This window comes from Tympanuchus pallidicinctus, unplaced genomic scaffold (assembly GCF_026119805.1).
Source record: "Tympanuchus pallidicinctus isolate F22 unplaced genomic scaffold, pur_lepc_1.0 scaffold22, whole genome shotgun sequence".
NCBI classification, from domain to species: Eukaryota; Metazoa; Chordata; class Aves; order Galliformes; family Phasianidae; genus Tympanuchus; species Tympanuchus pallidicinctus.
This window is the reverse complement of record NW_026294739.1, coordinates 26,254,371-26,275,910: the sequence shown is the minus strand read 5'-3', so window position 1 is coordinate 26,275,910 and position 21,540 is coordinate 26,254,371. Positions and strand designations below refer to the sequence as shown.

The 21,540-nt window shown below is 45.4% G+C and overlaps 1 protein-coding gene across 1 annotated transcript in view; it reads left to right on the top strand.

The window, feature by feature from the left end:
- Nucleotides 1–21,540, top strand: part of CRISPLD2 (cysteine rich secretory protein LCCL domain containing 2) — a 28,395-nt gene that overhangs the window by 1,491 nt on the left and 5,364 nt on the right. The window contains exons 2-14 of the mRNA XM_052686782.1: nt 2,839–3,161; nt 8,207–8,325; nt 10,024–10,156; nt 10,265–10,380; nt 11,919–12,019; nt 13,176–13,334; nt 14,269–14,329; nt 14,933–14,999; nt 15,906–16,036; nt 16,172–16,215; nt 16,883–16,955; nt 17,339–17,414; nt 21,316–21,449. Coding sequence (XP_052542742.1) covers nt 2,919–3,161; nt 8,207–8,325; nt 10,024–10,156; nt 10,265–10,380; nt 11,919–12,019; nt 13,176–13,334; nt 14,269–14,329; nt 14,933–14,999; nt 15,906–16,036; nt 16,172–16,215; nt 16,883–16,955; nt 17,339–17,414; nt 21,316–21,449 — 1,457 coding nt within the window. The 5' untranslated portion in view covers nt 2,839–2,918. The remainder of the gene's footprint in view (nt 1–2,838; nt 3,162–8,206; nt 8,326–10,023; nt 10,157–10,264; nt 10,381–11,918; nt 12,020–13,175; nt 13,335–14,268; nt 14,330–14,932; nt 15,000–15,905; nt 16,037–16,171; nt 16,216–16,882; nt 16,956–17,338; nt 17,415–21,315; nt 21,450–21,540) is intronic.

Below are 21,540 nucleotides of genomic sequence, written 5' to 3'. Positions count from 1 at the left end.
AGCATAACACTGCTCCTAAAACCTTGAAAATAACAGCAGAGCCTCGCTCAGCTGACTGTCAGCTGAACATTCTCCCCGAAAAATGTCAAATCTCATCCCAAAGGCAAAATATGCTTTTCATCTTCCCTAATGAGGAGTTCCTAGTGCAGACTGGAGCCTTTGCCCAGCGCTGGGCTGGCTGAGCTCTGACACATGGCCCAGTGTTTGGTTGCACCTGGGCATGAGGCTGTCGGAGTGGGGACGGGGGTGTGAGCAGATGGATGTCTGAACTCAATGAAATGTGAGCATCTCTCTGCTGCTTTCAGTTAACCTTTGGCACTGCGGCTCTTTCAGGTTGGATATTAGGAAAAAATTCTTTTCCAAACGAGTGGTTGGGCATTGGCACGGGCTGCCCGGGGTGTGGTGGAGTCACAGGCTCGGGGGGTGTTTCAGAACTGTGGAGATGTGGCACTGAGGGACAGTGGGCATGGGGGGGTGGGTTGGGATTGGACTTGGGGATCTTAGGGGTCTTTTCAAACCTTCATTCTTCCATGATTCTCTTTGCTCCCATCACCTCACCCTCCCCTTGGATGTTCCCTGCTCCTCACCTGCAGCCAAAGCACGGGAATTGTCTTGATCACCCAAAGTGAATAAGGCTGCTCAAATGACCCCTTTTTGGGAAGGTGCAAAGCAAGATGCAGGGAAGAACATCACCAGGAATAATGCACTGTTTGTTGCAAAGCTCCGGTCAAACCCAGCCATGTTGGCTCAGTCCTGGGGCTCTGCGATGGAGCAGCAGCTGGCTTTCCAGGCTGCCCTTTCTGTAAGTTCAGTGTTTGCCTTAGATGGGTGGTGGGTACGGGCTCCTGTTTAGCTGAGGGCACCCGGCCAAATGAAGGGGTACAGCAGCAGCATATGTTGGCTGCCTGTTCCCTCCTGCTCTACCTACAGGGCAGGCTGCAGGGAAAATCGCCGGTGCTAAATGGCTGCATTGTAAACGGTGGTGGCAGAGCATCTATTTTTAAACTCTTAGGGAAGTGCCTCAAAGTAGGAACTGTTGCTGGGATTTGGGTCAGACAGTCTAGCAAAGCGACGGCTCTGCTGCCCCGCTGTTAGAAAGTCGGGGGAAGGCAGCACTCGAGGCTGGGACAGGAATGAGCTTAAAGCTGGGGTTGCCCCCAGGCCACCAAACGTCCCAGTCTTTAGATGTGCCTGGGGACAAGGAGCATGTGTTGGGCTTGCTCTGCAGGAAACGGCAATCAGCTGTTACCTAAACTTAGTAAATATATTCCTATGTTGTTCTACCACGGCAAGGGCTTAATGCTCTGCCTGCAGACAGGCTGATAGAAGCTGGTTTTCATTCTGCCTGATTACAGAGACTTCTGCTCTTTGGTGAAGACATCCTGCATATTTTCAGGGCTTCTGGATGACTGTAGAGTTTCTCCACCTGAGCAAAGCTGCTCTGCTTTGTGGATGCTGTTGGTTGTGGGGAGGAGGGGATTTGGGACTGTATTCAGCCCCGTGTCACTGGGTTGAAGCTTTTCTGATAGATCCCGATGATCTGGGTACACTCTCAGCATCTTTGTAATGGGGTTATCAAAACCAAATCCTGACGTAAAGGCAGAGATAAGGAAGCTTTCTTCCAAACTTCAGCCTGAAGGAGAGGGATGCTGTGCTCACACACAGTCTGCATGGGTACTTATTGCCTCTTGTGGACAATAAGGTTTGGATATTTGGAAAAATTTATTCTCAGAGCAGTGAGGATCGGCACAGACTGCCCAGGGAAGTGGTGCACCATCATCCCTGGAGGTGTTCAGTGTGGAGATGTGGCACTAAGAGACATGGTTAGTGGGCATGGTGGGGATGGGTTGGGGTTGGATTACATGATCTTAGAGATCTTTTCCAGACTAATGATTCCATGATTCTAACTCTGTTCTGGAGGCTCTTAGATCCCCTCCTAAAGAGGCCACATAGCCATACAGCAGCCCATGCTCTCCTCCCTGAATTGCCTGCGATCTGAATAAAGCCAGCTGAGCTGCGCAAGCTTCATTGGACAGAATGTGGGGAAGGGAGGGAGAGGAAGGGAGGAATTAATGGGAAATGGCAGGTGGAGCCTCACAGATCCAACATCTTGCCAGAAAGTGGATGGGAATGAAACACAGCCATCAAACTGAGCAGGTCAGCCCTAGGAACGCCTAATCTCCTGCTTGAGAGATGCTGGGTGCTCCGTCTGCTTTTCACCACACCATAGCTCACCCTCTGGCCATGCTCCCATCTGCTGTAACGCTCTACGGCAGCGTCAGCGAGCACCCCGGTGCGTCATTTGTCAGCAGGAACTGTGAGCATTCGGAGTTACGATGACATTTCACATAAACAGCCGCTCGCTCGAGGTCTGGCAGCTGCTCGGCTGCAGTCTATTGGCAGAGCAGGGCCTTCAAATAGCTCCTGCTGCTCTCTGACCTCGGCGATCCGCCTCCCTGGGAATTATACTTTCCCTTGTATTCAGATCTGTTCTCCTCTTTTACAACTGCTCTCAGGGGAAATAGCTTCAAACATCTCCTTTTTGCGTCTGCAGAGAGTCACAGATGGGCTTTGCTGGGTGCTCCCCACTGCTTTTTGTGGATGAGTGCCCAGCACCGTGCCTGAGTGCTTCCCAAGCAATGCTCCCAACCCAACACCACTGGGGAAAGAAACTTGAATTCCCATTACCCACGTTGGTGCTCTGTTCCACTGGTCCTAGAAGAGAATGATAACACTTTATGCATCTTTTTAAAGCAAAAATCTGTGTTGTGTGGCTTCTTCAGTGGGGATCATACCAAGATCTTCTGTTCACGCTGCCTGTTTCTCCCCCACGTCCAGATCTGTGCTGAGCCACTGGAGACCCTGAAAGGAAACTCTTCTGCTGCCTTCATTCTAATTCTGCCCGCTGTAGAAGAGCCATGGATCCTGCCCTGCCTTGGATCCTGCCTCTTGGATGTGTCCTGCTCCTGGCAAATGCAGCCCACTGCTTTATTTTGCCCAACTCGAGTCACCTGGAGAGCATTTTGAGCAAATATCAGGATGGGGAAGCTCACTCCAGATCCAAGAGAGCCATTTTGTTTTCAGACCGACAGGAGATACTGATGCTCCACAATAAATTAAGAGGTCAAGTGTATCCATCAGCCTCCAATATGGAATACATGGTGAGTACAGCTTCTGATGCCTGGCTTTATTTCTACTTTTTTTTTTTTTGGTCATAGTGCAAGAGGTGCAGAATTTCCTCTGAAGCTAGCTTTTCTCGAGAGGTTTCCTGGTGCTGCTTCATTCCAGAGTGAGCGATGCTTTAGATCATTGGGTTGTTTTGCTTGGAACAGGCAGCAATAGGGTCATCTCGTCCATCCGCTGCATATTTTCGGGACTGGTTCCATTATTCATAAACTAACGTCTGGCCCGGCCCTGGACACATCTCCAGTGATGGCAATTCCACAGCTTGCCTCAGCAGGTTCTTCCATTACCTTAATGTCATAAAAGCATGATTTTTTCCCTACAATTTAACCCGTGTTTTCCCTGTTAGAGCTTTCATACTGTTGTGACTGGTGTTCTGGGATGGCACGTCCATGACACTGCTGGGGATCTGCTCAGCTCTCAGGACAGCAGTGCTTAAAGGATGTGGTCTTTAGGTCCTTTCCAACCCAATCCCTCTGATCATTTATTTCTGTGATTCCTATTTGTCTCCATCTGCAGAGCTCAGTCCCTGGAAGTTGCTGGCACGGCTCTGGGGAGTTGAGAGGTGGATGGGTCAGCACTATTGGCTTTCTGTAGCTCAAGAAACCAAAATAAAAGTTTGGTCAATGGATTCTCCCACTTCAGAGGGAGAACTTAGAAGTATTGGTATGAAACATGCCTTTACCGTCAACAATTCAGATGAATAGTTTTTTCTCACCTGATGCCAGAGACCCTACTTTGAGCTATTTTAGACAAGCCCTCCAAATACTGTGGGGCCAGAAAATGATGTAGGCAAATAATTTTCTTTTTTTGTGTGCGCCTTTTCCCAATGTGCAAATATAGTTATGACTGAAGCTAGCCTGACTTCAGCCATATGCTCCTGCTGACAGATTGGATGAGTAATGATTTGTTAAGACCGCGTTTAAAAGGGTAGGAGAAATAGCACTTGTAATGTGAAGTCTCTTGCCAGCTGCACTGAAATGAATACTGCAAATGGAAAATTCTCCCTGTAGTGACTATAGGGAAAAGGAAAAGAGAAGAGCGAGCAGAGGGCAATAGGGAAGGATGATTGCTCTTCAGTGGCTTCTCCTGAGCAGTTGCACCGCTGGTGCTCCATCCCATGTCAGAAATCACATGTCTTTCTAAGAACCGCTGCCTTGTGCCTCTCCTCCTCCGCAGGCGCCCATCCTCCAGCAGGCAGCCCAAAGGATGCTGCCAGAGAAGAGGTGATTTGATTAATTTCCAGAGAGTAAACATGAGGCATGAGAAAGCCAAGCGTGTTTTGGTTGGCTCGGAGGATCTGAGAGGGCTGCAGTTGCGGGCTGCACACTGGCCGACTGCTATTTACGCTCGCAGCGCGGTCGCGCTTTTATGTTTGTCTTTGCTCAGTGTGCTTTTCTAGTGGCTTCATGGCCGATTGAGGGCAAATGAAAGGGCCCTATATGCTGCGAAGAAAGAAGCTGGGTATACGGCGGTGCTCCTTGGAAAGGCTATAATCAGTCTTTCATGTCATCGTGTTTACCCAACGTTACTTGGAAATGCAGCGTGTATTCTGAATGTGAATTTCACTTTAATCCTTTGTTCTGCGTAGGACATTTCTCATTTGAACTTGTTTAAGAGGATGGTCTGTCTTTAGCACTGTATATAAACTTTTCTCTTTCCCTTTGGAGCCAGCGTGGAGCATCACAGGAGACATGCTGCTCTGATTTGTGGATAACGAAGTAGAACTGCCTGTCAGTCTCCAAACGCTGCTTTGTGAATGTCCCAGTTCTGTATCTGATGTATTTGAGTGACAAAGGAAGCTAATATAAACCAGGAACAAGATCTATTTTTCTACTGCCGAGTGAGCTTCAGTCAGAGGAGGCTATTAGTAAGGAAGCAATGCACAGTAACTCCCATGACTCACCCGGGGATCAAAAGAGTTACTGCATATGCAGATAGGATAAAGGTGGAATGGAGAAAGAAACAGTTTTGCTGCTGGGTTTGCATAGTCAATTTACAGCCAGCACATGTATTCAGCCTTGGTGGAAACTGAAATACAGACTTTGTCATGGGCCAGGCGTGAGCAGTGTTTATCTTCCCAGTACAGTTGCTCAAATCCTACAGCAGCTCTATGAGCAACTCTTCCATTGTGGCTTTGGAGTATGCAAGAGTGGTGTGCAGGAGCCAGGACCATAGCAAACTCCTTGTTAATGAAACCGGAGTAGAAACAACGCAACAGTTCCTAAGACACCCTGACCTTTTCAGATGGCTTTCAGCAGTGATGAAAGGCAGAAATCTTTCCTCTTGTGGAGGCCCAAAGACAGATGGTTAAAACAAAATTGTTCTCAGTACAGACTGCTGGAAGAAAAAGAGTTCTTTGTATACAGGGTATTCATTCTTCCTCTTAACAGTAGGGTAGAGGCTTTAAATTGCATTATAGGATTATTGCACTATAAGATACGGATGCAATGTATATATTTTACGCGTATGGTGCATACCAGATTTTGAAAGTCAGCTTCAGATCTGCAGGAATAAGGACAATCCATGTACTAAATCACTTGGATCTTGTGTACCGACAGGCTCTTAGAAACCCCTGCTTGAGAAGTCAGTAATGGGCTTGGTGGGTGTCTTCAAAACAAGGGAGCTGCTTGTGATCAGAGTGGTCTGATAGCAGAAAGCCTAAGTGGAAAAAGGGAAGAATTTGAATGCAACCTTGTTCCCCAAAAAGTGAGAAGCTGCTTTGCCAGATTGTTGCAGAAGGGGTATAAGAAACTGAGTGTAGAACACACAGTTCCTCTGGCTTTGGTGTTCTTCATAGATACTGCTTTGAATATTGGCAGAAAGAATTCCTGCAAGTGTAGCTGGAAAAGTCTGAAATCTTTTTATTATTATTATTATTTATTTTTTTTAATGTTTATTAAGCTCTGAAATTATTCCAGGCTCCCGACCGCATTCGCGTCTGAGAAGAAATAGGCAAATAACAGCTCTAATTTAAATGGGATGGCTTTGTAATCTGACGCCTGCAGAAATGAGCTTCCCTACTCACCAAGCACAAAGCCATGCAAAACTGCAGCTCCCTCCCGATTGCCTGTTGAGTGTCTTTTGTCTAACCTCATTTATTCTACTCATAGGCATCAAAGGAAGATGTAACATATGTTCACATCAATTTCCACTTAATAGCCTATTGCTCATAAAGTCTCTGCGTTAAATTAGGAGACTTGGAAGCCTCCGCCTTTGTGGCTGCAGGGAATAGGGCTCTGCTAGAAAGTCTGAAGTCCCAGCAGCGTGTAACGTCTTGGGAGAGTTTCTGTGGCTTGTGTGTTGGATGGGAAGGCGGACTGTGGCCGGCCATTGCCTGTTGCACAAAGTGGGAGACCACAAAAGGCTGTGTGTCTGGGCACAATTGCAATAGTCTGCTCTGAACAGAGGTTTGGAAATGTGGATGCGGTGGGTCGGATCTCATACACCTTCAAGGAGTTGGAGGGCTGAGATGGAAAATGGTTTCATTCCCACTGTCGGAGCTGTGTCCACACGGGGTTTTGCAGAATTTGCTTGGCCGCTGCTGAGTTCAAAGCCAAGCTGCTGAGCTCAGAGCAGCTCTGGATGTTGCTGGAATTCAGTTTGCTGAGGAGGCTTAATGATAAGCTCTTCTCAGAGGTTCTGTTAGCTTTGATCAGTGAGCTCAACTTTACCTTCTGAAGATGGTGTAGACACACCAAGCTCCAGGAGACAAACAATCTCCTATCATTCCCCATCCCAGTTGGAACTGCCCGAGACTGTGCTCGATGCTTGCTTAGTATAAGCACTCAATATTTTTCAAATGTTTGAGAACCTAAATGCCTTCCCAGTGGTTTCTGATAGCTCCTTTCATATGGCTGAGATGAGAAGTTGCTTTTCTTATGCAAGAAGGTGGAACTGGAAAGGATCAGCTGGTTGCAGCATCTGAAGGGGCTGTAATCTGGCCCTGGAGCTGAATGGTCTCTCTTCCTTTTGGTTTTATTTGTAGGAATGTGCAATGATATTTTAACCCCAACAAATTATTCTCCTAGGACTGCTTTGAATAGAGCAGCTGTCAGAGATCACACAATGAATTCAGAGCATTGTCTACCAGATCCAGCAAGTCTGGCCTCTAAAACAAATGCACTCCTGGATAATGAAGCCAAGGGAGACTGCTTTCGTATTTGCTGTTGGATAGCATCTGAGCTCTCGTTTGGCATGTAACTGGGTGATACTCAGTGACGTCTGAGGCCTTTTCCTCAGTGGGAGCTTCAGTGGGATTTGTCAGTTCTAACCTGATGTCAGTTTTAATGAGGGTGATCCTGGCTTAGGAGTTTGGGGATTTTGCCACCTCTGAGTTCAGCTGCATCCATCGGTTGGCTCAACAGTTACTAGGGGTGGAGGAGATAGGAGCAAGAGGTTCTGCCCCATACTGACACAGCAGTTATGTACTCATCCCTTGTTTAGGGATGTGGGCTGTGTCCGTAGTGGGGAGCAGGAGCACATTCACTGTTGGAGTCCCAGGGGGTGGAGAGCAAGGAAACGTCCCAGTGTTATGGCTAACAGATGGAAAATCATACACTGAGGCACTTTGTGCTGTAAATCTTGCGGGTGTCAAATATGGGTGCCATGAGGAAAACACTAGAATGTCCGATTATTTATTTCTGTATTTTTTGACTGGGTTAGAAAACCATGCGCCAAGAATGTCTCGCTGTATTTTAGGGTGGATTGTCTAGTTGAGTTCTTGAGGTCTTGCCAGAGCTATTTGTTACGTTGACTTATGCAGAGTACTTCCTAAGGAGCATGTCGTTGAGGAGGAAAAGTAAGAGGCCCCGTAGAGCCCTGTGCTTCTGTGGTAGGCAGCTGTCTTTAAAAACATGTTCTTAGGTATGAGTACATCACTGAAATGTGCTGACATCACAAGGCTGGGCACCAGGGATGAGCTGTACTTCAGTCTCGCTTTCCCTACTCATTGCTGCTGGTTGACTCTCTCAATCTAATGCTCTTAAGAGAATGAACTGACCTGTTCTTTTCCTTCCTGTAGACTTGGGACGATGAGCTGGAAAGATCAGCCCACGCCTGGGCTCAGCAGTGCATCTGGGACCATGGGCCCAGTGCCCTCATCAGATCCATTGGTCAGAACCTGGCAGTTCACTGGGGCAGGTAAGAGCTGGGAAATTCCTCGCTAATAGCCACTGCTGCTGGTTGAGAACTCATCTAAATCTTTCCATTTTTCTCTTGCTGTATTTTCTATAAATATTTGCTCAGCTCTTAATTTGTCTTTATTGAAATCACTTTGCACATTTATTTATTTTTTTCATCTTCCTGGGGAAGGTTTTGAATCTAGACTTGTTAATCTAGCTGGGAAAGATGAAGTTAAGACTTACAAAGGGATTTGCTTCCTCATCCTACAGCGAAATTTGCTTATTGTTACGCCCCTGTCATTAAGTCTTTATAGGCCAAGCCTACTTTGTAAAGCAAACATTTTGTATGTGCATGGAAACTTTAATGGATCATAAAGTTATGCTATTGTATATCAGGTACAACTTGGTTGAAAGTAATGGAAATTTGCTGGTGTGAAATTGGCCTGATATAAAAAATATCAGGCTCGTTTGTATTGGCAGAATTAAATAATGATTGGAAAGTTGAGTGGTTAATCCATTGGAAACAAAATCAAAAGATCAGACTGTTCTTGGCTGTCCTACAGAAGCTCAAGATTGCTATGGGTTATTGATGGTGGTAGATCCAATCTTGCTCCCACTGCAATCACTGGGAGGAAAAAGAAATCAGTTTTATCTCAGCGCTTTCAGGAACGGGCCTTAACTTGATTGCCTCAATTTCCTCTTTTGTAAAATAGAATTCGGAAAGTATTCACTTAATGACATGAGATTTGTGTTTTTAAAACACTTCTAATGAATGATTTTTAATGAAGAGTTGGCTGGAAGAGCAAACTACAGTTGGTAATGATATCATTTGTATTGCTGGCTGCCTGCTTCATGTGAGCTGATGAAAGCAATAAAAAGTGTTTGAAATGCTCTTCTCCTTCGAGACAGAATTTGCAGATTGCTCTGCTTGCTCACTGTGTACATAGCATACAAAATGCCAACGCATTTCTCCAGATAATTTTAACACCATTCACGTTCTCCTGAACAGCACAAGCAACATCAGTGCTGCCTCAGATTGCAAATCATTGTGCATAGTTTGCACCAAGTACATGCAGCACACGCAGGAGCTTGCTGCATGAAGAAATAGCTGCAATAAGGTGGGGAGCACGTGCAGAGCCCCAAGTGCTCTGCACTACCCTTTGGTTTGACGGGACGGGGAAAATCTTGCTTCCTGTCAAAGGTCTTATAGTAGGAACTGCTAGTGGACATCCAGATTTAGCAAATGGCCTGGTGGTGAAGTCGGTACATGGTGGCTTTCAGGTGAAGCTGTTTGGCAAACCTTCACTTCTGTTTACTTTCAAAACACAGCTCTCTGCCAAACGAGAAGTTTTATGTAGTTGGGTGGAAAAGGCAGGAGGACATCTCAGGTCAGCGGTGTTTGAAGGACATGTCAAACCTATAAATAATACAGAAAGTCAGACCGAGCTGTGAATTTTGGGGAAGAAATCATCTTTAACATTTTCACTGAGATGTTGTTTTTTTTTCCCCACGTTACTGAGTTTTTTAAGCAACACCTTCTCAATGAGACAAACTTGCCTTAAGAAACCGTAGTGTAAAATTCACAAAGCTTGTGTTAAAAACTGAGATGCTGCCTTGCAATAAGCCAGGAGTGCACAAGTGCTGTTGGATGACAAAGGGGCTGGTGATAACTTGAGGGGTGAGTGTTCTCAGCCATGCCTGTGCTTTGCTCCTCCAGGTATCGCTCTCCTGCTTTCCATGTCCAATCCTGGTATGATGAAGTCAAGGATTACTCGTACCCATACCCACATGAGTGCAACCCATGGTGCCCAGATAAATGCACAGGCCCCATGTGCACGCATTACACTCAGGTAAAAGAGATGCATTTGTATCCATACTCCACATCCCCTCTGCATCCTGTGTCACTGCAACACATGCCCGTGTCTCGCGGGTTCTCAATAAGCACGTTGTCCTTGCAGATAGTCTGGGCCACAACAAACAAGATTGGCTGTGCTGTGAACGTCTGCAAGCAGATGAATGTCTGGGGAGAGATCTGGGAGAACGCCGTCTACCTGGTCTGCAATTACTCGCCCAAGTAAGGCGGATGGGCTGGGCCCTGCTGCTTTCCCAGACCCTGTGCTGGAAGGTTACTTAACTAGCCCAGGATCTGGGGAAGAGATTTCAGGCAGTCTAGACTGGTGTTTGTGGCTTTAAATTTTTACTTTAGACTGCAGCACGGAGCTGGTTCAACATTGCTGAGCATTGCCTGGAAAAGTGAAGGAGGGGCTGGGGCCAGGCTGGAGCTTTGATGTTGCTGCCATGGCAAGGAGAGCAGGAGATGGCGAGGTTGGAGTGGAGCTTGCTGCCAGGCGAGGCTCAGCAGCTGGAAGGGATGGGGCTGATTAATGCTGCTGCCCGTCTTTCCAGCAGCGGCCTCTGTGCCCCAGCTACAGAAGGAATAGTAGGGTTGCTTACAGTTTAAAACTTACCAAAAAAAAAAAAAAAAGAATAGGGAAATTGCTGTGTGTGGCTCAGAGCCACTGGAAGTCATAAGGCAGAATGATGCTGAGATAAAAGGTGTGTGAGATAGGGCTAGCAGCCAAAGCCAGAGCTCGCAGCACAAGCCAGGCAGTGCCCGTGGGTGTGTTGCTGAAACCTCCTCCCCACGTTGGCTACTGATGCTGCTGGGCGGTTTGGGATTCAGCAACCTGCTCCTTGCATGGAATCCCACTGTCTCCTGCAGAATTCCCATTGCAAGTTGCGATGCGCTGCACGCCATCCTGCTGGATGGAAAAATACTCTCTTTCTGCCATTTTTGCTTAATCTCTTCTCTCTGGCATCTGTGTGCATTGTCCTCATCTAGCCTTATAGGTGGAGACGGCTGAAAGAGCAATAACCAAAAGGTTGAGAGGCACAGCCTGAGCTCCAGCTCCATTAACCTCCTCAGCCCCTAATGCTTGCAACAGTGAGGGCCAAGGAGGGCTTCTGTTATTGGGTACTTCCTTGAGAAAAAGCAGTAATCTGCTGAGCTACGTCTTCTTACTAAATCACAGTATTCACAGTGGAGTTTAAAGGTGATTTTTCACACTATTCATTAGAGGAAACTCCTAAAACCATCATCTTGAAGGTGAAATGAGGAAGACCGTTTTCCTCACAAGGCTTTGCTGGGCTGTTTGGTTGCTCTTTGTTCTTTTGCTCCAGACTGGGATGATGTTTCTGCAGCCTCAGAGGAAATATTATTTGCAGGGCCGGGCAAAAAGGAAGGTGCAGTGCTGCTCTGCTTCTCAGACTCGTGCAGTTGTGCAGGGGGTGAGGTGTGGATTTCTGCACCTTGCTCTTGGGGATGGTTCCAGATGGAAAATGGAGCAGCTCCTCAATGGCAAGAGTTGTGCTCCTGCCTGGCCTGTGCTGCTGCATGGGAGCTGCAGATATTGATGGGAGATTGGTATCTTGGACGGACAGGATTGCTGAAAGCAAGTGTTGGATGGAAAAGGGGACAAGCTGTCTTTTCCACACTTATCTATGCATGGAGAACAGAAACACCCATTTTCCCCGTGCCCTTAGTCTCAGTGGCTGAAGAATGTGGGGCTTGGAGGGCTATCTGATGAGCATGCATTGCTCCTGTGCTTGCAGAGGCAACTGGATTGGAGAAGCCCCATACAAGAACGGCCGCCCCTGCTCTGAGTGCCCCCCCAGCTACGGGGGTGGGTGCCAGAACAACCTCTGCTACAAAGGTACGTGGGGCTGGGGATCAGTGTGCTGTGCAGGGGCCAGCTTTCACCTGGAAACGTTTCATTAGGACCAGTCGTGGCTTTTAATTACCCACCTTCAATAACTAGGCATCGTGGTGTAATGGTAGATCATCAACTGAAAGGCTCTGATTTGTCCGGATTCAATGTGAAAATGTGAGCGATTGCAGGATGGAGGAGCTGCATGGGTTTGGCTTGGAGCTGGGGCAGGGCTTGGGGCTGGCAGGCTGTGGGCAGAAGCGCTCCCATCCTCACAGGGTTTGTTTGGGAAGGGAATGTTCCACCAGCGCTTACTGGAGGCGACGTGGGTGGGCAGGTCCTGGCCAGGGACGAGCGATTCCCTTTTCTATTTTATTTTTTTTTCCCTACTTTTTTTCCTCACTTTGGTTTTCACGGCTGCAAATCAAACACAGCGATTCGTGTCTCTGGGAGGAGAGGAGGAGCTCTGTTGGAATAGTGGTCGATAGACACGGAGTGAAAAATATTATTGCTGCTGGGAAATCTCCAGTGAAGCAGCACTGCTCTCAGAGCAAGTGGGATTTTTTGGGGTCATGCATCAGGGGCTTTTTTTTTTTTTTTTTTTTTTTTTTTCCCTTGCCATGTGTTTTCCTTCATGAAGAGCTGGGATTTTAGAAGCAGGCAGCTCCATGCTTGGGAGGCTTGCCCAAAGCAGAGGGTTATTTTGCTGCGTTCATTTCTTTCTACCTGGGGCTGGGGGTCATTGGGATTCAGATGGGAACTGGAGTGCATCATGTCAATGCTGTGTTGGGAGCCTTGTTATCTATTTCTTTGCATCATCCCCTTCCTCACTGATGAGAATGAAAACAGCATAAGGTTTTGCAGAGGAATGGCCAAGTGGAATGAATTCTTCTGGCTTCATTTCCCAAATCCTCTCGCTGGGCTGCAACAGCAGGCAGTCGGTTATGCAGTGGGAGGCTGTGAAAGATGGGGGCACTATGGGGGGGTGAGATCTGAGAGTGATGGAGGCACCGTGGACAACCGAGCTGGGACTCAGTGGGGGTCATGCAGGAGCTGTGCTTCACTGGAGGACTGGCTGAAGCTCCATTCTGATAGAGAAATCTGATTTCCCACTTGATGTGAACACTGCAATTATTTTTTATAATTTCTCCTTGCTAACAAGATTATCGTTACGAAGACCCCTACATCACCGAGACGGATGAGACCAACGAAGTGGAAACCCCACAGCTCGCAGAGCACAAGCCTGTGTGGTTCCATCCTCCAGAGAATGAGCCCAGCAAAACCATCAAGCCCAAGAAAACCACCTCCAGCTCCTACATGAGTAAGGCAGTCTCTTGCTTTTGTTCTTTCAGAAGTAAGCAGCAAAACATAGAAAAGCCACCTGCACATCAATGTGCAATACTCATCTGCTCTTGAAGGATCCCAGAACCACAGAATGGTTGGGTTGGAAGGGATCTCAAAGGCCATCCAGCTCCGACCCTTGGACGTGGGCTGGGTTGCCAACCACCAAATCAGATTGCACCTCAGATAGCATATAGCCCCATCCAACCCAGCCCTGAACACCTTCAGGGATGGAGCATCTAAAGAAAGTATTGATGTCTTCATATCAGTAGTCGATTTAGGAGTTTCATTCTTCATTTAGGTTTCATTCCTCATTTACAATTTTATGTATTCAGCATTTACCCTTTTTGCAGTTTTCTGGGGATTTTAGTTGGTTTCCTTTCTATTTCTTGCTTGTAAAGACTTTTTGTGACAGGGGTTGGAACCAGATGATCTTTGAGGTGCCTTCCAACCCAAGCCATTCTATGATTTCTGCAGTGATATGCTCTGTTGGTAGTACTTAGTCGTGTTCAGTTCATCAGACCAGTCATTCTGAAAACAAGGTGAGACAAGCAAATGCATCCTTTACAAGTTTACCCACCAGCATCTGGAGAGTCTGTAATTAAATGGAGAATGAAAAGTAGTGTCTGTAGAATTCAGGCTGTAAATCAGCCTTTGGCTGCCAAATGTTTCTTTGCTGTTAATACTCCCAAAAACACCTGTTTTAGGTAACTAGATCAAAAGGCACCAACAGCTCCGGGCTGTTAAGATTTAACCTTGCTACACCAAAGACTTCTTGGAAAGGTGCATGGTGCCCAAAGCAGGATGTGGTGGGCTCTTTCCTCTTATGACATAATGTTTTTAAGTTGTACTGTGTTTTTTGTTTGTTTGTTTGTTTTTAATTTAAATTTTTGTGTTTTTTTTTTTTTCCCCAGCACAAGTCATTACCTGTGAGACCAAGATGAGAGACAAATGCAGAGGCTCAACATGCAACAGGTAATGTCTTATTGATACCTATTGGAGCAGTGCAGGAAAAAATGGGCTAAAAATGTTGAGGTCCATGCAAACAAGACGTAGCCTATACTACATTTATTTTTGTAACTAAATAGATCTCTTTGAAAAAAGCCTTAATTTTTTTTTTTTTTTTTAAATATAAAGCCCTCAGCCAAGCCTAGCTGCAAAGTGACTCAGTTTTTTCTGCAGCCATCATGACCCACAGTTCCAGGTGTCCAAAATCATTTAATAAATGTTGGCAGAATCTCTTCTGAGCCTTTCTTGTGCGTTCCACTGCTGTCTAAGCCAGACCAATAATTCATGGCTCGTCCCCTCCCAGGCAGTTGAGAACTTCTGGTTAAGGTTTCTGCAAAGAACAGGACAGTTTATCACTTGGAGAAAAACCAAATCCACAGAATCTAAATATTGGTCGGGTTTTTTAAGGAGGGTGGAGAAACTGTTCTAAAAAGTAGTTATTTTGCAATCTTGTTTTTAAATGGAAGAGTTACGTGAAATGAATGGAATGACTATTAAATGAAATAGAATCAAAGTCTGTTTTTCTTGAATTGTTTTCTCGCCACCCTCAAAGATATATATCTTCACTAGGTATCTGTGCCCAGCTGGCTGCTTGTACAGTAAGGGAAAGATCTTTGGAACATTTTATTACGAGAGTGTAAGTACTTTTAAAAAAGCTTATAGATGTAATCTGTGGGAAGTTAGTGGTAATAACAGAAACGGGAAATGCCAATGATTTTGATGTAATTTGGCTTTTTGTATTTTCCGGTTGTGCTGCTATAATTTGGGTGTTAATAAAGACTATCTGTATTTTCCTCATCTTAGTGATGAAAAAAGAAGCTGTCTGGAAAGGCAAAGTGATTCCAGTCTTGATTCTGTCGTAAATGCCCTTAACAATAAAAGCCCTGGGAAGCGATGGATGGGGATCACTAGGAGGCTCTTCTAAGGGTCTCTTTTAGTGTGGTCAGTCTGAACAGAAACTTCACACTACAAACACTGAAACAATGAAATATTCTGGGTTGATTTGTTGGATCTTGAGCTGGCACTGTTTTCCCATCAAAACTACTTTTGGAGCAAAGGAAGGTTGTGAATATAAAAGGCTATTTATGCATTTTATGGTTGCTTTCCCCATTCTCGCAGTTGGGTTGTGACTACAAGTCATATTTTTGCCCTGCAACTTGTGTGATTGCAGATATCCTCCTCCTGCAAGTGGTTTTAGCAGAAATATCTTGAGTTTGAATGTTCTGTTGAGAAGTGGAAAAATTTCATACTGGTTGTGAATTTCCAGTGCTGCTTTTCTTCTAAATTATATCTAAGTGTACGGTTTTTTACTTAAAAATATTTTGTCATCCAACCAAGCTGTGCTTAAATAATAGTAATAATAGGAATAGATGAAGGTTGTGTTAGGAGAGTAAGATTTAACAACCAGATTCCAAAGAGTTGTATCAGGTTATTTTCTATTTGGCATTTGGTGATTTGTTTCTTCATGCTTTGCAGAGCAGTTGGTCAGTGCTGCTCTGTGAGTGAGATTTATTTCATATATTATTTGCTGTGCTCTTCTCAGTCATCAAGCATATGTCGGGCTGCAATTCACTATGGCATCTTGGACAACAAGGGAGGACTTGTTGATATTACAAGGAAGGGGAGGACGCCGGCCTTCGTGAAGTCTACCAGGAACGGTGTGGAATCTTTCAGGTTAGACCTCTGGGAACAAGTTTTTGTATTTGCTTTCAATACAAGCAAATGTTTTTTGTTACTCATATATATTCACAGTGATTCAAGTAAATTTATGTTGTGTATTTTTAATACTTTTCCCTGCTTGTTTTGCAGGAAAAATAAACCTTCCAATGCATTCATGGTTTCCAAAGTCGCAAGTAAGTGTGGAGTTTGTCAAGTTGAGAGGAAATTGTTGTTGCTGGAGTTTTATGAAGTGCTTGAAGATATCATTCATGCAGTTCTCTTCTTCATTTTAAGCGATCATGTGAAATGGCCCCATACCACAGCTAAACCCCAGAAGGGTGATGATCCATCACCCTTTATGGGCAATTCCACCGTTACATATTAAAAATTTCTGTAGGGATCTAAGAGGAAGGAAGGTGCAGAAAATGGTCATAACTGGCTATTTCCAACAGCATTTTCTGGTGATGGATCATGGTCAGATCCAAACATTAGCTGCAATGTGGTGAGATATTGGTAGTAATATGATAGAAGATAAGCCTTCCTTATAAGAAAGCCTGAGTCTAATATGTGAATTGTGTATAAAAAGTGGGGGAAAAAAAAAAAAAAAAGTATTTAATGTAATAAGTGTAAGGAAAGGCATAATGAATCACAAAATATGTATGAAATGGGTTAGTAGGTGTGACCCATCATAATTACAAAAATTTCTTATGATGAGTACATAAACAAATACAGTAGAGTTCTACTCTTTAAATGTCCCCAGGTTCTGTATATTTTTGAGTGAATCTCCCTCCTTCAAAGAATCATAATTTTGATTTGGCTACTAGGCCTAGTAATTTTACCTCTTTGTATTTATTTCCACAGCACAGACACTGGATTGCTACACCACAGTAGCTGAGCTGTGCCAGTTCAAAAAGCCTGCGACCCATTGCCCAAGGTAAGTGTGTGCTGTGAGCAAGCCTGTGTCCCATTGCAACCCACCCTGCTTGGGAGAAGGAGAGGTGGTAGGGGGAGCAGGGCTGCTGAGATCCCCAATCTGAGAGCCAACAGGAATGGAGGTTTTTGGCCAGATGAGTCAGGAAGGGTCTGGGAATTATAAGAACTCCACTTTGAAAATGCTGTGGAAGATGAATCCCTCTTTTACTCCTCAAATGCCCTCCATTTGAAGCTCTACACTACCTACCAAAAGTCATCTGAGGGGAGCCAATAATTAGATTCACTGTTGCCACCTGCAGACCAGATGCAGGCACTTGAAATCTCCTAAGAATGCAGCTTGCTTTCCTGTTGAGCCTGAATAAATCTGAATAAATTGTTTTCTAGGATTTATTGTCCAGCCCACTGTAAAGATGAGCCATCCTACTGGGCACCGGTTTTTGGCACAAACGTTTATGCAGATGTGAGTATGCTCCTTTCCTTGATGGCACTGTGTGATGTGATGTCTGAGGAGGGGTTACTCTGCAACAAAAGTTGTCGTGGTTATCACAGTGCGGGCTTGGGGTCAATGTGCATGAAGGAAGAAATGGCACCAGAAAAGCTTGGGGATCCCTTCCAGTGTTTGTCAATGACTTCTTCTGGGATTTGATGAGTCATTTAACCTCTCTGTGACTGGGGAGTGATGGATGTGAAATGGTGGTAGTGTTTGTCTTGTCTTGCTGAAGTGTTTAGAGACCTACAGATAAATACCATGGGGTATTATATCATATGGGCTTATATTATATACCCTACATACTCAGCCACGGTATGTTGTTGGCAAAAATAGTCCATCTTCCCCCTCCTGTCCTCTTTCTGGGAGCTGAACAGTGTTTTTGAGTAGTCAGAACACAGCACGGAGCAGTGGAAAGAAAGCATGCAAGTTGGTTTTATTGGTTTGTTTTTCTAAACTCTGATCATGGGGATGAGCAGAGACTTGATGCTAAAACTAGGCAGAGAGTCATTTTCTTGAAATCTCTTAATATTAGGCCTCTAAAAACTGGGTTTCAACATTTTTCCATCTGCGGGTGCCTCTTTTTTTTTTTTCTGCTTAAGATTGCCTTTGGAAATGCCAGCTCTCCCTGGCTGGTGTCTGGCCTCAGGAGCGTGCTTTGGGCTGATCGTGGGTCCCAGTGAGCTCCTACATTCCCTATGTGGGGTGAACGTGGAGCTGTGCACATTCCTGAGAACTACTTCCTATGGAAATCATACAATAATTAGGGGAAAATGTGTTTTTTTTTATTCTACTCAAGCTGCACAAACTGTTCTGCTCACATGGAAAACCATTGTACAGTTGTTGCCCTACCCCTCCTCGCATGCTCTGGCCTGCAGGAAATGGGAAATAGTTGTCTCTTTCTTTCACTACCTCAGATTACCCCTGAACAGGGCTTGCAATGACAGGGTTTTAGGTGAGGACCAGCATCCAGGCATTTCTTCCTGATCTGTGCTGACGCAAAAGGATTAGTGGCCTTCAATGAAGCCCAAGTTCCATTTCCTACCGTCCCCTTGGGGATTCATAAACTGGGTCATGGACCATGATAGGGGGATGTGTAAAAAAAAAAAAAACAACAGAGGAAGAGAAAGACTATTTGGTCCCTCCTTAGAGGGCTTGGTTAACCTTTTTTTTTTTTTTTTTTCTGGGCTCCTGTGCTAATAGTGTGCTGTGGGTATAAAGAGGAAAGGACTTTGGATTTCAGGTGAATGAGTAGAAACATGGAAAAAATAAGCCAGTAGGATAAAGGAGTTTGAGGATGGTGTAAAAAGTGTATTGCAAAAGGTGGGAGGTGTGGATACTGCTGAGTGCTCAGGCTGGAAAGCTATCCAGAGAAAGAAGCAGGGGGAATTTGGGCCGAGTCTTTTGCCACTGTGTGCAGGTATAGCAGGATGCTCTCCAGGCAGGGATGCTGTGAGTTTACCCCAGCCCTGGCTGAGATGTAATTAAAGCAGACAGTGAGCTGGGTGGGACAAGTGCTTGTCTCCAGGGCTGCAAATGTGCACATCTGGAGTGGCACCTTCATGGCCCTGGGGGAATTGTGCTCCAGTTGAGTCAAATTAAATGAGTTACCTAAAAGAAAACGATGTGTTTTGCACTGCCTCTGATCAGTGCTCTTCCAGGTGCTCTCTGGCCTCTTAGCATCCAGTGCCTGATCCAGTGGTTGGAAACACTGCCCATGGCAGGGGGGTTGGAACTGGATGACTTTTCAGTTCCCTTCCAAGCCACGCCATTCTATGACCATGCATGGTCAACCTCATGGTGAGGCTTCTGAGTTAGAAAACTGGGGGAGAAAGGACAGAAGTGTCTATCAGCATGAGGTTGTGCTGAAGAGCTGCCCAGTTCTAAGGAGATGCTGGAGCTGTGTGAACACCTAGGGAGCTTTATCAGGGCTATAAAAGAGCTTTTAATTTCTGCAAGACACTGTCGCTGGTCTGCCTGACTCTGGAGTGCAACATCTCCTCATCTCTGCACAGGAGCCCTATGGATCTGGGAGGGAAAACGGCTCTCTGCTCTTGAGATAAGGCCCTTTATCCACAACTCTGTGGCAATTAGCTGGATTGATGACTTACATAACAAAGGAGATGTTTATCACCCGTGCTAACCAAGCTGGGTGGCTAAACCCTCTTGAGATAGGAACTTAATGATTAAACCAGTCCCACTAATGAGGAAATTATGGGTGAAGGCACAGTCTCAGTCTCTTGCTAATGGCCCACTATAAAGAAGTATTGTCATTTTATGGTGGCTGCTTCAGAGTCCACTTCAGCGGGAAAAGCTCTCAGAGCATCCCAGGAGACCTGCATGGGTGTTGATGAAGATGTAAAGGGGGCCACGCCATGCAAAGCCATGCGTTGTCTGTGCTGTTGTCGTACTTCTGTCTTTGAGGGGAAAAACCTTTATTCTCGTAATGACTCATCTTCCAAAAGCTCTGTGTGCAATGCATCAAAGCAAAACTTGGACTGGGATGGAAAAGGACAGTGATCCAACAGAGTGATAAGAGGAGGATTTGGGAATGCAATAAAAAGCCTTCTGGTCAAAGCTTTGAGCAAGCAGCAGAACAGCAAGTCCTGGAAAAAAACAGAAGTACGTCGTTTAGGATATCTCCCAGTGGAGAGTGTTGCAAATTGATTCAGGACAGCTTAATTTTATGAGCCGATTTTAGATTTGCAGATTTCCCACTGCATACTTGGGCAAATTTGCAGCGTATCTTCTAAACAGAGTGTTCCCTTGCCCATTTATAGAAGTAAAATACCAAATTGGCACTCAAAACTCGGGGATCTGCCAGGAGATAGGCGATCCAAAGTGATAAATATATAGGGGACAAGGCAAACCTGCCATATATGGCTGCAAGAAGGAACGATCTGTATTGTACATAAGCGATGGGAAGGTTTGCCCTTGGCACTGGTTTTGTGGTAGTTCGGTTTTTAGCCATCAGAGAGTTTATGGAGTTGGGATTTTCACCTGCTGCAGTTCCCTGTGCAAAGCTGATTTTTGTTTGTCGTTGCTCCAGCTTGCTGTATGTAAATCCTTTAGAGAGTTGATAGCCAAGTTTTATACTATGCCTAAACCTCCTCTGCTTTTGCTCTGTTTCCTGGATGCTTTGGGAACTTAGTCATCTTTTGTTCATGTTTTGTATTCCTCCTACTCTTCTGACTCTGCACATTGAGGAGAGCAGTGTGATGGAGAAATCTTAATCTTTTCATCAGGGGTGTGTTAACATCCCCCTGAGCTCAGTGTAGCCTTGTGGGACAATGGTTTATCCAACTAGTGGGACACTGGGACACGGGGCTACACAACTAATGGGGCTATCCAGGTACCCAAAGCCTACGCGTCTGTGGGTGCAGCCATTCTGTTTTTCCTAGAAAGAAGAACACAAATTCTCTGGGATAATTTGAGGTCATTGAGCTTAATGCAGGAAGAGTGTCTACTTTTCAAGAGACCTGGTGAATAAGCTGTGCCAAGGTGGCTGGTCAATAGGAAAGAGGTCTCACCACTGTGGTTTCTCCGGTACAGACAAAAAAGTCACTGGCTGGAAATCTGCCCTTGAGTCAGCTTTGGCCCTGGACAGTGTCCCAGGCATAGCTTTGCTGCAGGAACAGCTGTTTGTCCTCTGCAGCAGTGCTGGATCTTCTTGCAGCCATTTCAATTCTGCATTTGAGACCTGGACCCACAAGATTTGGCCCATGACCATCCCTAAGAATGACAGAATTGTTTCATAGCTTTTTGGCTCCACTCTTTTCTTATTCTCCTCTTACACATGATATTAATGAGGAAGGTAAATCTCCAGATGTAAAACACAGATTTTTGTAAGTGAAAATGCTGGCATATATTTCAGAGCTCCAGTATCTGCAAAAGCGCAGTGCACGCAGGGGTCATTGCAGATGAAGAAGGTGGCTTTGTGGATGTGATGCCTGTAGAAAAGAAGAAAAGTTACGTCGGATCCTTAAAGAATGGAGTCCAGTCTGAGAGGTGGGACATTTTTCTTTGCACTTTTCTCTTATTCTCAATGGTGCGTTCGATTGTACGTTCAATTTTATGTCAAAGTCAGCAGATAACAGCC